General features: G+C 49.8%; 1 protein-coding gene across 1 annotated transcript in view; it reads right to left on the bottom strand.

Moving 5' to 3' along the window:
- Window positions 1-7,463: 7,463 nt before the first annotated feature.
- The window catches only part of ACAP3 (ArfGAP with coiled-coil, ankyrin repeat and PH domains 3), a 97,066-nt gene continuing 91,256 nt past the window's right edge, over window positions 7,464-13,273 (bottom strand). The window contains exons 21-24 of the mRNA XM_082328860.1: window positions 12,994-13,214; window positions 12,721-12,830; window positions 12,229-12,339; window positions 7,464-12,114 (exon numbers count right to left, since the gene is read on the bottom strand). Of these exons, the coding sequence (XP_082184986.1) occupies window positions 11,967-12,114; window positions 12,229-12,339; window positions 12,721-12,830; window positions 12,994-13,214 (590 nt within the window). The 3' untranslated portion in view covers window positions 7,464-11,966. The remainder of the gene's footprint in view (window positions 12,115-12,228; window positions 12,340-12,720; window positions 12,831-12,993; window positions 13,215-13,273) is intronic.

Below are 13,273 nucleotides of genomic sequence, written 5' to 3'. Positions count from 1 at the left end.
GAGACTGGAAGAGGAAAAAGGGAGGGGGGTCACTATGGGAGAGCGACGTGGGGAAAATTTGCTTCACATCTGCTTGTGCCACCTTTAGTAGAATAAAATAATGATTTCTAAGCTAGTGGAAGCATAGGTAATAGGTATCCAGTTTGAAGGCAGATTAGAGCGATCTTCTCTGAGGGTGTGGACTAATTTTCAGCTTAGTAGCTACCTCTTTATTACAGAACACTCCCGTAGCCTGCCGCAGTTGAGAAATCAGCCGCACAAATTCTTCATTGGGGTCATACCTTCGTGCCTGTGTATCATCATCACCGAAATATCTGTCCTCTTTGGAGCTCCTTACACCTGAGCTGTGCATTTCCAGCGTGGAGCACAAACCGAGGCACAACCGGGAGTCACTGTTAGAACCACGCAGCAATGCCATAGGAAGGTATCGATCCGGAGTCCCAGCTCTCGACTCCAACCGCCAGGCCATCGTTCTTCCCCGACGGAAAGCTGCTATGATACCTGCCATAGAAATTCAAGCTGAGCCGCTGGAAATGCAGCAGGTTGCTTCAAGTCCCTTTCCTGCTGCAGGCCGCACCGCAAGCTCTTCTGCAAAGGCGAGCAGAAGGCTGCTAGCGGTCCGAGGAGCGGCGGCCCTCCTGCAAGCCCGTCGTCCGGAGCCCGGCAAGGGGAGGGGAGCCCAGGCCTTCCTCTGGCCGCGCGTCCCACCGCGGGCAGCAGCTCTCCTTGCGTCCCCGTGGCCGCCACGGCTTCTGCAAGCTGCATTCTGCAAGCTGCCGGTTTAGGGAGACGCTCGGAGGCTTGTCTCTTGGAGAAGCATCTTGCCAGAAGGGCTGAGATGTCTGTTAAGCTGCCACATTGCTAGTGGGTTTCATTCATAGCATTAATCAAATTAGAGCGTGCCTTAATCAGGTAAAACAGAAGGGCTACCACGAGAGTGAGAATCTTCCGTCTCTCTGGGGGAGCATTCATTTAGCTTCCTCTCTTCAAGCCATAAACCTGTGCCAGATAAACTTCATATTTTAAACCTTCTCATACTAAAGTGCTTCACTGGCTTGTGAGGATCTAGAATCAGAAAGAACGAGGAAATGTGTGTGAATTTAAAAAAAAAAATCCCGTCTTTATTCTCAGTTCATAGATACTGTTTGCATGTGGGATTTTTTCACTCCCGCCTTTTCAAAAAAATACATTTCTCCTGCCATAAGATATATTACATTTCAGCACGTCATCGTTCATATATATCATTCTGACAATGCAGTTTATTATGCATGGTGCCTATACCTGTATAGTCCACACATAAGCTTTTATTATTTTTGGTAACTATGACATACAATAATAAAAATGACAAAAATAATACCGAAAGCCGTGCTTTATGGAAGAGTACAACTCTCCTAACAGTGAGATGCACAACCGGCCGGAGACAGAGAGCCCCTGAGGCAAAGAGCTGGATTCTGTTTCAGTGTTGCCCGTGGAGTCTCCATGGAGTCGGCGTTGTTTCCCGGTCCACGCTAAACCAGCTTTAGCAGCATCGCTAAAAGCCCGCGACACTCACTTTTGCTCAGTTTTAGGAGCGCTTCACGCTCGGTCTCCTGCTGGCTTACTCACGGGTCAGCACCACTCACCTGGCCTTCGCGTTAGGGTGGGCACTGTTGCAGTATCATAAACGCTAGTGGTGGCTTACACCCAGAAAGGGGAGATTTTTCCCAGAAACAGCAATGTGGGAAGGGCATTGAGTGCTAAAAGAGCAGCTCAACTCATTTTAAGCTGCGCTCAGGTAGTGCACAGCACGGGATGTAAGCCTGCAGCCTGAATGCATGCTTATTCTGGAATTAGCCCGGGAACGTCTGTCGTCTTCCTGGTCAGGGCACAAAAGCAGACACCAGGGAAAACGCAGCTTTCTAGTAGAAGCATGTCTGAACAGAGAACGTCTTTCTTCGGTAGCTGAGCTCCGCTGGCCCGTTACGCCGGCTCAGACGTCTCTGCCGTCCGGCGCTGGCGGAGCTGCGGCAGCTCGGAGCCGGCCCTTCCAGCAGAAGGCCTTGGCGGGGGGCTACCTGCAGGAGGGCTGAAATGTAGGCTTCTCCTCCTGAGTTTCTCAGGGTTGTTCGAAGCCACCTGAGAGAACTCGCGGAAGATGTCCAGGTAGGTGGCATCTCCTGCAAAAATACACAGGAAGAGGCATTAGTGCCAATATTTGCGCTTTGCCTTGCTTTGATACCTCCCACCCACGGAGATGGTGGTGCCTCGGGCCGTTTTCACTTGGAACTCACGAGTGTCACCTGGACGTAAGGCGCAGCTCTACACGCCATACAAAGACAGAGCCCAGCTCCTCAGCCCTGTGCTGCCTCAGAGGGCTCTGGTTTGGCTTTCCGTTCTTTGTCAATAAGAACAGGATTATTCGGGAGCTGGCACGTGTAAACATGCTCTCAGGACTCTTGCTTCACAATCAGATTTGGGATAATTCCTCCCTTTTAATAGTATTGGCTTTTTCCCAAAGCCCAAGAGAGAGCAGAGAGGCTTTTAAGACGTGAAGGAGAGAGCTATTCTGGAAGCCGAGTGCTCTGAAATGCCAAGGTCTTTTGTTGTGCCACTTGTGCAACAGCAGAGCCTCACGCAGTCGGGCCACAGGGCTCGGTACTGGTTTGCTGGAGACCGTGTTCAGCCAGGAACAGAGACAAGGTGATTTACTACTGGTCTGGCTTCTCTTCTGCCAGCCAGGCTTCTCAGAGCAACAAAACCACCTGTGGAAGGGCACTGTCAGGTAATAACAATTCTCCGTGACAGCTGACTCGAGGCCCCGTTCAAACCACAAGTGAAGGCAAAGAGTTCAGGCGTCCCAGCCGTGGTTCTGTGATAGAATCTGCCTTGATGCAGGAACGGTTTCAGATTTATGCTGCAATTCTAGAGATAATTAGGCACCCGCATTCCCATTAATGATATCTCTGCTTGTATGTTTGCTGCTTGATGTTCTAGGGCAATTTCTGCCACGGACTGGACTACTGAGCTCATCGTTACCTGGTGATGAACCCGTGTAGCCACAGGGGAAAAGATAAGGGAAGGATCCCGGGTATTCACCTACAGAGGCGCCGCTACCTTTAGGCTGTCATACAGAGCTCCTCTGCCCTTTGTCTGACAGAAGACGTCCTGCGGAGGCACGGAGAGCGCAGATCCACAGCTGCTGTGAGCTGCACAGCTCCAAGGCACGTCACTGGCAACATTGGTGCAGCGCTGGGGGAAAAGCTAATACAAAAACTTGGTTCCACAAAGCCGATGGCGGGATCCAGCGTAACTCCACATTGCCTCGCAAACTCGGAGAGAATGGTCTGAGTGCGTCCCGCTGGCTGGGAGGGGAGGGAGAAGGCTTGCAGCCTCGCCGGGCAGCGCTCCCGCCCCGGCGGCACGCTCCCAGAAGCATTCCTCCAGCTGCGCCTTTGCCGCAAGCTTGCAGGACAGGTCCCTCTGCAAACGCCGTGTCCCCTTCCACCCCAGCTCGTGGGTGAGCGCAATGGGACGTGAGAATTGTCTCTTTTCGGTACAGAAAGACTGTCCAGCCCAAAAGGTCTTGAGAATAATAGTCTTCAGCATTATCCACATGCAGGTGGCAAAGGCGTCTAACATGAGCCTTATCATCAGGCAGGCTTTAATCAGGATTTGTTGATTTTCCGGCACAGCAATGCTCGGGAAACGTATGGGTTTGTACCTGCCACAAAACCAACCTGACCTACCTGTTAGCTTCTGATTACAGCCCCTTGAGCCCCTCCTCACCGGTGGGACTCGGCCTGCCTCCGCCGCCCCCGCCAGTGCCGTCCTCTGCGTACAAATACACCCCAGCGTTACGGCGGCTTCTGCCTTGCCGCCCGTCAGACCACCCCCCCAGCGACAGACCCCCGCGGCCCGCCCTGCCTCTTTCGGCGTGCACTTCCACCCGCCCCTGCCACCTCCTCCTCCCCACCTTCCCTCAATAATACGCACTCCCTTTCTGGGAGAAGAAAAAACCCCACACTTACACACCAAATAGAAACCAGGCAGCTTTCCTATGAGGACAATAAACTCATCTCTCCAGGGTTTATTTAGCATGAGTCTGCCGTTGAACCGTTAAGCACACCGGGCAGCCACCAGTAAGTGCTGAACTGGCTGAGCTCTGGTGTAGGGACCAGCTAGGAGCTGCTGCTCCTCCTCCTTGATCCTGACTTGGCTTTGGCACCAGTGGGAAGGTGTCGAAGTGCCCCTCTTAGGCAGCGGGACAGAGAATTGCTATTGCCCCCTGCCAGCAGCCCCACCACGTTGGTAAAATCATCGATATATCCTTGGTCAGCGAGATCGCTAATCCCCCTGCACACTGGTAAAATGTTTGTTCTGGCAACTCTCAGATATAACTCCAATTACAAGAATCCTACTGTTGTAGCGAAGTATTAGTCCCAGATTTTTGAAGATATTTAAGCATTTAATCCTCATTAACTAAAGAAAGAAAGAGACAGTCTTCTGGAGATCTGGGTTTCTGTAATCACATTTCAGTCTTCAGTGTATTCATCCTTGTGAGGCTGGATGAGGCCGCAGTCTCCATTTCAGAAAGGAATTAAAATACAGGGGCGGCACTGGGAGGCAGAACCAGGGTGGGGAGGGAGCCAGGGGCCTCCCAAGCTCTGCGCTTACAAATTTGCCGTAAGGCCATGCAGCTCTCCTGCCTTAAATGCCTGTAATGCTCCTGAGTTCCAAGTATCCTTCCTATTGAACTCCTTCACTCAGTTCACGAGCCTACCTGGGTTCATTAACTGGGATCTGTTTGTCCCTCCAGGGGAAAACAGAGGTTATTCCACAATTTCATTTTTCTGCATTTGTTTTCCATGCTAAGTACGACAGAAATCATGAGGCCAGGCCAGTCTTTCTTTTCTTCTTCTTCTTTTATTTTTCTGCCACAGACACACAGCAGGAGAGAAACCAAGCGGGGAAGGATTGCACTGGGATACGTGGGAAACGGTGTCCGTGTGCAGAAGATCGGTATTTTCATCTAGTGCAAGGTCTCCTTTTACAGGACAGCCACCAGCGGAGCTCATAACACATCAAGCGTTAACTGCTCCAGGTACTGCGAAGAGGCATGAAGGGGTGGGGGTGACGGAGCCTGTCACCTCTACCCCAGCCTCCTTGCAAAGCACCCTGAAATCACATTATCACAGGACAGCGTCACAGAAACCCGAACAAAAACGCAGAGTAGTTACGTGGCATTCCGCTCTGTTCACTGCCACAAAATTCAAGCTGTGGGTTGCAGAGGAGAAGGAAAACAGGTTAAAAGGGGATGGTTTTCTAGGTCCAGTTAATACAGGCAACAAGGCAAGAAACCCTACGTAAATAAATCAAGCCAAAGAAGGAGGAGGGAAGGAGTTTATCTAGATTTTTATTAACAGTGTTTCAAGAGACAATAGAAGAGAAGGGAGGGGAAAAAAGGCAGACACCACAGCAACAGTTTTAAAATTGTACAAAGATAATAACATACAGAATATCTGGTTCCATAGTTACAGTCAGTACAGGCTGTGTAGGGAAAGGGGGAATTAAAAAACGTGTTACAAAGTCGTACTGAAAGCAGGCAAGTGAAGGAGGTTAACAGGTTATAGCATATTTACAGCAAGCGTCAGCCCCCGGTAGAGCAGCCCAGCCATTCGGTGTGCGACAGCGCCGTATGGACCAGCCGCGCTCAGCAGCTTCCACCTGGCTACAGAACCCCGCTCGCTCTGTGCTGTTTCGATAGGAAGGTGGGGAGCCGTAGCCAGGACGAGGCTGGCTGGGCTGCCTCGTCTCAACAGCCTTCACTCCAGGCTGCCAGCCCACGTAACCCTACAGTAAGAAAGGTTTACTCTATTTCTGCGATTCGGCAGCCGCAGGTTGCGTGTAGAAGGCTTCCATGCTAACGTTTGTGTGCTGTTGGGGGGACGTGATGGGTGGAAGCCAACTCAGACAGGTCTACAGCTCCATCGACAACCTGAGGGCAACCACTCCCGCTGTGTCACCTATTGCAGCACAAGGACGCACAAACCGAACCCGCTCCTTCGTGGCCCTGGCTGGCAGGCGTTCGTGCAGCGGACGCTCCCGCTCCAGCTGGCCTCCCCAGCCGTCTCAGCTGCTGCACTAGAACACGGACGGCCCTCCTCGCGCCTTGGAAGCTATCCTGGCTACTACCCCCACCTCCGTCCCTCATTCCCTCCCCGTAACAACTCAGCTGCCCTGTCCCCCACTAACACAGTGCCGGGCATACAGCTCAGAAGGGATGCACCCCGGCCCAAATTCCCTCCAAGGCTGAGGAGCCAGCGGGCAGACTGGTGTGAATCACATTCCTATGGAAACAGCACTCTGCGTTTTGGAATCTCAAAAAAAAAAAATCCCGTTTCTTCAGAAGTCTCACTCTCCCTTCGCGCAGTCCCTTCTTCCCCACACCCCCTCTCCATATAACAGCACCACGCGCTCGCACCCAGACGCGCACTCACACACGTTTCTCATCGGCTAACCCACGGGTTAGTATCGCATTTAATCCGTTCATCCTGTTTTGTCTTTGGTTGAAAGCAGTAATGCTCGGGCAGTGAGGGGAGAGAAGTGGGTGCGGGGCAGCCGAGCAGCGCAGGAGCAACACAGCAGCTCAGCGGCAGACAACGGCTGTGTTGCGGCCACTGGACAGTAAGTTTATCAGTGCATTTCTTTAGGAGGTCCCGTTTCTCTTTTGCATAAATAATGGCCATTTTTGCTGGTCTGAGATGTTACTGATCTATTTTATGCTGATCACAGTCTTGGCTTGCCAAATCTTTTTCTTTAAAGACATAAATTCTTCCAATTCCATGTTTTTCCTCTAGACTGCTGAAGGAAATTTCACATTGCAGAGACCATCTCAGAGACAACAATATTAAAATAACCTGAGGCTTCCCTGGATGACATGTGGAGAGGGAACACAGAGGGCATCATTTCCACTTGCCAACAACCTGAAGTCATCCCATTTGCAATCAGAGACATGTGCCAGACCCAAAAAGATTCAAACCTAGACTCCCTGTCCAGGCACTTGGTTACAGGGTTTGGGTCAAACAAAAGCTAGGAAAGGTATATAAATATTCACCCAGATCTTAAAAACTCAAAGATGACAGAATCTGCGTGGCTGAGGCAATGGTTTGGGTCCGTTTGTGTTTTGACAATGCCTGGCATGTTGCTTTCTAGACAAAGGCAAACCTCCTCCTGTGAACTGTGGTTGCAACCAGGTTACTGTCACATAGATAACACACACGCTCTTCGAAAAGAAAGGAAGAATGAAAAGAGAGTACTTTTGGCATGAGATATTTCAAACAAGATTATACAACACAAATTCAGCTGTATTCAAAGAAGGAAAAAAAAAAGAAAGTGTTCATATCCAGTCTTCCCTGGAGCCTGGTTGGCCATTTATTTTGTTCAAAACAAACTTTCTGTACAGCTTCCCCACTTTCCCCTCCAAACTTCTAAGCACACGCGCGCGCACACACGCATCCGCCCCAATCGAAAAAAATCAAATAAACACAGAAAACATCGAGAAGTGCCTCCTTAGCATTTTTTTCCTGGAGAACCTTTTTGTTTTAGAAACTGTGGGATGTACTAAAGTGTTTGACAGTATTTCAAACCAGAGGCATTTAATGCCTCATGATCTGTATAATGAAAATAGAAGAGAAAAGGGGGGGGTTAGAAAGGAAAACTGTGGGGGGAAAAAAGGCAGGCTTTGAAAAATATTCCCTAACAATGCTACAAAAGAATCCTGACATTAAATACAGACAAACTGTATTGAATAAAAATTGCACTAGTCCTCTGGGCACATCAATAATAAATTAAATACTTAACAATTTCACTGATTAAAAAAGACAGCACAAAATCCATAACAAAAGAACATAAAACCCCCCAATACTGTATATGTAGGAAAAGTGCACAAAGTTGCTTTATACATTGAATCTAAATAAAGTACCAATACATGTTAAATAGATAAATTGTCTTGCAAGACACCGCTTTTTGCATCAGTATTTACATACGCTTTAACTTCATGTACTTCAGCAGTGAGTCTGAGCTTCAATGGACCTAGCTGTACATGATTTTTGTGTTGTTCTCATGAGCCACTGATGCTGACTGTGAAATAAAATGACCCGAAGTGGAAGCCATGTCTCCAGTTCTCACTGGCTTACAGAAAGGATCAGTCCTATTTCTAACTTCTCATAAAAAGCTGGAAAACCAACTGGGGTGTTTTAAGTTGCTGTACATGTAAAAAACATTGCTAGACAATGATCATGCTGAAATTCATTAACGGAGTAGGACCATGGCAGTGGCGAAACACCTATTTCACTTTCAAGATCTTTGAAGTACCCTGAAAGATGCCAGCTTTGATTCAGTGTGGCCTTTTTCTAGAAAAAGGGCACAACTTGAGGGGACATCAGCACTGACAAATGTCTGAATTGATGCAGATCGGTATAAAATGGGACAGGATTATCGAAGAGAATTCCTTACAGGGAATCTCTCAGTTCCTAACCCAGGAAGCAGAGCGAGCTCTTGGCTGGATATGGGTTCCCGTACTGAGCACCCCAAGCGCTGATCGGATGCCCCGGGGCGATCTGCGCGATCGAACCACAAGCACGGCACAGCCCTGCTGAAGGCAGACACAGGCTCGAGGGCTTTGCTGTATTGCTAGCAGGCCCAGCACCACAACTCATTTCGCTGGACACCACCATCCAACGCCACCTGAGCTCCGCACAGAGCAGCGAGGTCTGCAGGGCATTTCACACCTGATTTGCAAGACCACAGATTTGCTCCTGACCCCACTGAGACGGATAGTAACACTACCACCAGTTGCAGAGTAAGCGGGCTCAGCTGGCAAGGAAGGGGTGTCAAATGGGGCAGGGACACAGGAGTGAAGGCACCACCCTGCTCAGCGGGGACGCCCATTTAAATTTAGGGTGACTTTTATCAGAAAGAAGACAAAGTTCAATGCAAAGGACTGAAAGATGAAGCTCCGTGGGAACGTAAAGTGGTAACCTTCTGTAATCCTGCACAAGACGTGCTGCGTGGGCAGCGATGCTGGCTATACCTTCACAGGGGCATCAGGAAGAAAGGTATTTAACCCAAGGCATATTAATGCAAACCGAATGTAGCAGCACTACTGCAGCAACAGCTATGCACAGTGCACATCTGCCTACATTTGGGACCTCTTACACCGCTGTATGGCTGGAGTCAGCCCTCTTTGTTCCGTGATGTGACTCCAGAGTCCCACGTGGGAGCTACAATCAGAACACGGTCCCTGCTCACAAAGAAACTGTCCTCTGAACTAAGGATTTATACATGCTGGCATTCCTCTGAAACTGTGCTGCAGCAATGATGGCGTTTTATGTCACACTGCTTCACCCCACATGCAGTCCTGAGTCGCTCCAGAGGGTGCCACAGCTGAACAGAATGGGAATACAGACCAAGTGATCTGCCCTCTGCCAACTGTTAAGGGCACGTCCCACAGCTTCTACTCAGAGAAGTGTTCAGAGGGAGTATTGCCTGGCCAAAGACTAGAGGATAGTTCCAGAGCAGGCACTGAACAGCTAAGAAGGGAGAATGCAAGTCTGCATGGTGCACTCCCCCTCCGACCCATCAGCATGCCGTGAACTGGCAGGTTCACGCAGGCCAGGAGTTACCTAGGCCGGGTTCAGCAGCAGCATGCTGCGTGCAGAGCACTCGCCTCCTGGGACAGAAAGAGTGGAGAGATGCAGAAAATGCCAGGAGAGGCATTGCCAACGATAAAAAGGCTGATGGGGCCAAGCTCATTGATTTTTATTTTCCAAGATTGATGGAAGGAGATTGTTTATTATTCAGGGAAGCACGAAAGGCCCTGGGGCCAGATTCTGCACAGCCATTGATCTGCAGCAGCTTCAGCACAGTCACTAGGACCGTTTCAGATTCACAACAGACAGCTGGGACTGAGATCAGAACTCGGCACTTGGCACTGTGCATCCCAAAGCTCCAAAGGGAACAGGAACGAGAAAGCTAGAAGGTGACGATGGACGTCAATACCCAGATTGCACAGACAGAAAACTGTGGTCTGGCTGCAGCAAAACAGGGGACAGCACTTTCCTAAGGAAGCAGGGACTCTCCCTTGAACTGGGAGGACACCCCGCTAGAGTCTAAGTGGAGTTTCTTTGTTGTTCCACTTTTAGATGCGTGGGTGGACCCTGAGTGCTGTTGGTTCAGTCTCCGAGGGCAGTATCTTGAGTGAAGAGCTGGATCACTGTTGCTGCAGTATCTGAGGACACAATTGCGTCAATAGAAACAAACCTGCAAAGGTTTAATCCACTAAGGGTTGCAGCACGACAGCAGCCAGTATACAAAAAAAGAAGTCAAACATGTATTGGATGAAAAATAGTACGATTGCGAATCACTGCTGATGTAATGCAGGAGGATGGGGAACTCTGCCTGGTATTCTTGCGTTCCTTGCGAGATCTTGATCCCCTCAAGACCCCAACACTATCCGTAAGGCACTACGGCCCAACCCCAGCGCCAGCAGCCTGGGTGCCCAGGCAGGCTAAATACCCGTTGGGGACAGCCACCCACGAGTCCTGGAAAACTCCGATGTCGGTTGCAGTTGAGGGCATTCCGAAGAGGCTCTTACAGGAGCACATCTCAGCTTGGCATCCAAATTCCCAGCCAGAGGATAACCTGCCAGTGGTATGCGTGCTCTGTAAGCCCTCCTGAGACAGGATTACGTGGCTGCAGCATCTCTGCAGAGCTACTGTAGCATGATCCCCATAACACAGTCCACAAACACAGCAACAAAGTGCTCTAAGTTGAAACACATTCCCCCACTCCAGCAAAGAATAATACAAGAAAAAGTAAAGAAACAAAAAGAAGATTCTGCCGGTCATTGGAATCGGGGAACTCAAAAGCCCCCAGGCCAGCTGCTGAGATGCCCTACTCACATGCTTCAGCATGCGGGGGGAGAGCACAGAGGGGTACACATGCAAGTAGAAGTCTCCTTCACAGAGATGCTAAGTCAGAAATCTGAAGTGACCAGGAAACAAACTGAACCAAAGTCAAATTGCATCGTGCAGCCAGCCATGTAGGCAGTGGGAGTTGGACGTGGCTTTTCTTCCCTGACACAAAGCCCATCGCCAGCGACAAGCTTCTCCCAGCCTCAAAAAATTAGCACTGCTGCTTCCATAACACTGTGCAGATTGCATCTTGGCCCAGGAAGCAGGCGAGCTATGGCTTTGACCAGCTAACCACCAAGGGCAAAAAAAGGGGAGCGTGGCTGGTATAGTCCTGAGAGCAATTAAGGTGAGTAGCCATCACTCTCAATCCTACCCCTTCTGTTGTCCTTCTGGAGCAAAATATCTCTGCCCCACAAAACAGCCTGCTCCTGACTTAGAGGCCATCTCTTAGTTTTCTAAACTGGCCCCAGCAGCTCCCAGACGCTGCAGCAGTCCCACGAGAGAGCAGGCTGCTGGTCACGCTGCCAGGAGAGAGGGCTCCACGTCAGAATCCCTTCCAAACAAACTGCTCAGACGAGAACTCAGTGCATGGCAACTACACTGAAGCAGAGACAGGTTCATCTGATGGATTGTTGGTGGGTTTCTCCTGGTGATAGAGGGTTTCCTTTTCTTCTCTTTTTCTTTTTTCTTTTTCTTTTTTTTTTCTTTTTTTTTTTTTTTAAATGCTAAACTCGTCTCCCATACTTTTCACACACTCAAGTCCACACGCCATGGTCTGTGGTTATGCCCTAGGAGTCTCCTACACAAAATCAACCATCCAGTAGTCAAGCATGAGAACTTAATGCTAACAGGAAAGACCCCTTTTCCTTCCTGCATGCATCTCGACCTATATGTGCAGGCATCAAAAACAGACCAATCTGCAAGAAACACCAATATACCAAGGAGGGGGCTCTCAGGGCTTCTAGAAATTCAGCCCAACTTCAAGACAGCAAAGGGGAGGTGGGGGAGTTGTCACTAACACTCATCTATATTAAGGCTGATGAACTCCTGTATACACTTTCTGTACTGCAGCTCAGTAGGGCTGTTGCTGGGATATTGACCTGGTTGTCCAAAGGGGCCCTCTGCTTCTCGCATTTCCTCGTTCATTCGAGCCAGACGCAGCCTAAAGTGAAACAGAGAAAGCACAAGGGAGAGAGGTTTGGTTATTCCTTCCCTGATGGCTGTTTACAGGCAGTGTTCCTGTATATTGGCACTGGAAAGTTCTGGCTGCACTTACAAGGTAACTATGTCTGCGTTGGCTGCCTGGACAGCAATACTGAGCGGGTCCTGCCCGTCGCCATCCACCGCATGCTGATTTGCCCCTCGCTTGAGGAACAAGCAGACCTGACTGCAGAAGGGAAAGAAAAGACCATCAGAGCAGAAATTCCAGCTCCCCCAGCCCCCACTGGAGTGGGCAGAGGGCACTGTCCTTCCCCGGGCAGGCACAATATAAGTGAAATATTGGTCTGGAAAAATCAGGAAACGCTGCAGTGGCATGGAGAAAGGAATGGGTGTACAGGGGCCCAGTTACCCCCTATCTATCATCACAGGGGCAATTATCCTTAAGACAATCAAGTTGTTGATGTGATATAAAAAGGCATGTTTCACAACTAACCAATTCACCAAAACCCAGCTCCCTTGCCCACCTCACCCCATGACTCTCAGTGTTAACGCTGAATCTCAGTCCAGGGGTGATCGAGCACATCACAGCAACGTGCAAAGAACTTACCCAGTATGCCCCAGGTATGTGGCATGATGCAAGGGTGCCCGGCCTCGGATATCTCTTTGGTTAACATCTGCCCCATTCTGCAGCAGGAATTCACAGGCTATCAAGGAGCCCTGTCAAGGTAAAGGGGAATTTCTAAATAAATTCAGCCAGCAGCACTGAGAGGATGCACGGAACACGTACCAGGCTGTAAGTTGCCCGTTGTCAGTGCACTCTGAACTAGAGTCAAGACCTTACATTCCCCAAAGTGGCCTCCCAGCCACTAGCACAACGTACCCCCATCACAGCTTGAATCAGAGGAGTTTTGTTTTCGTCTTCATCATTCACCCAGTTGATCTCAGCACCATGTGCCAGTGCTTCTGCCATGAGAGGCAGGTTTCGGGCTTGTGCTGCCTTGTAGATCAACAAGCCAGGATGCAGCTCCCTCAGGTCTTCCAAATCTGATGCCTCTTGTTCAATCTCTGCTTCACCACTTGACTCCTCTGACACCTCGCACTCTGAGAGGCAGAAAAGGATGGAGAGAGATGACCCAAAAGCTTTGTATTTCCAATTTCTT

The sequence above is a fragment of the Platalea leucorodia genome (genome assembly GCF_965183815.1).
Source record: "Platalea leucorodia genome assembly, chromosome: 17".
NCBI lineage: Eukaryota > Metazoa > Chordata > Aves > Pelecaniformes > Threskiornithidae > Platalea > Platalea leucorodia.
This window is presented reverse-complemented; position numbering and strand designations above follow the sequence as displayed.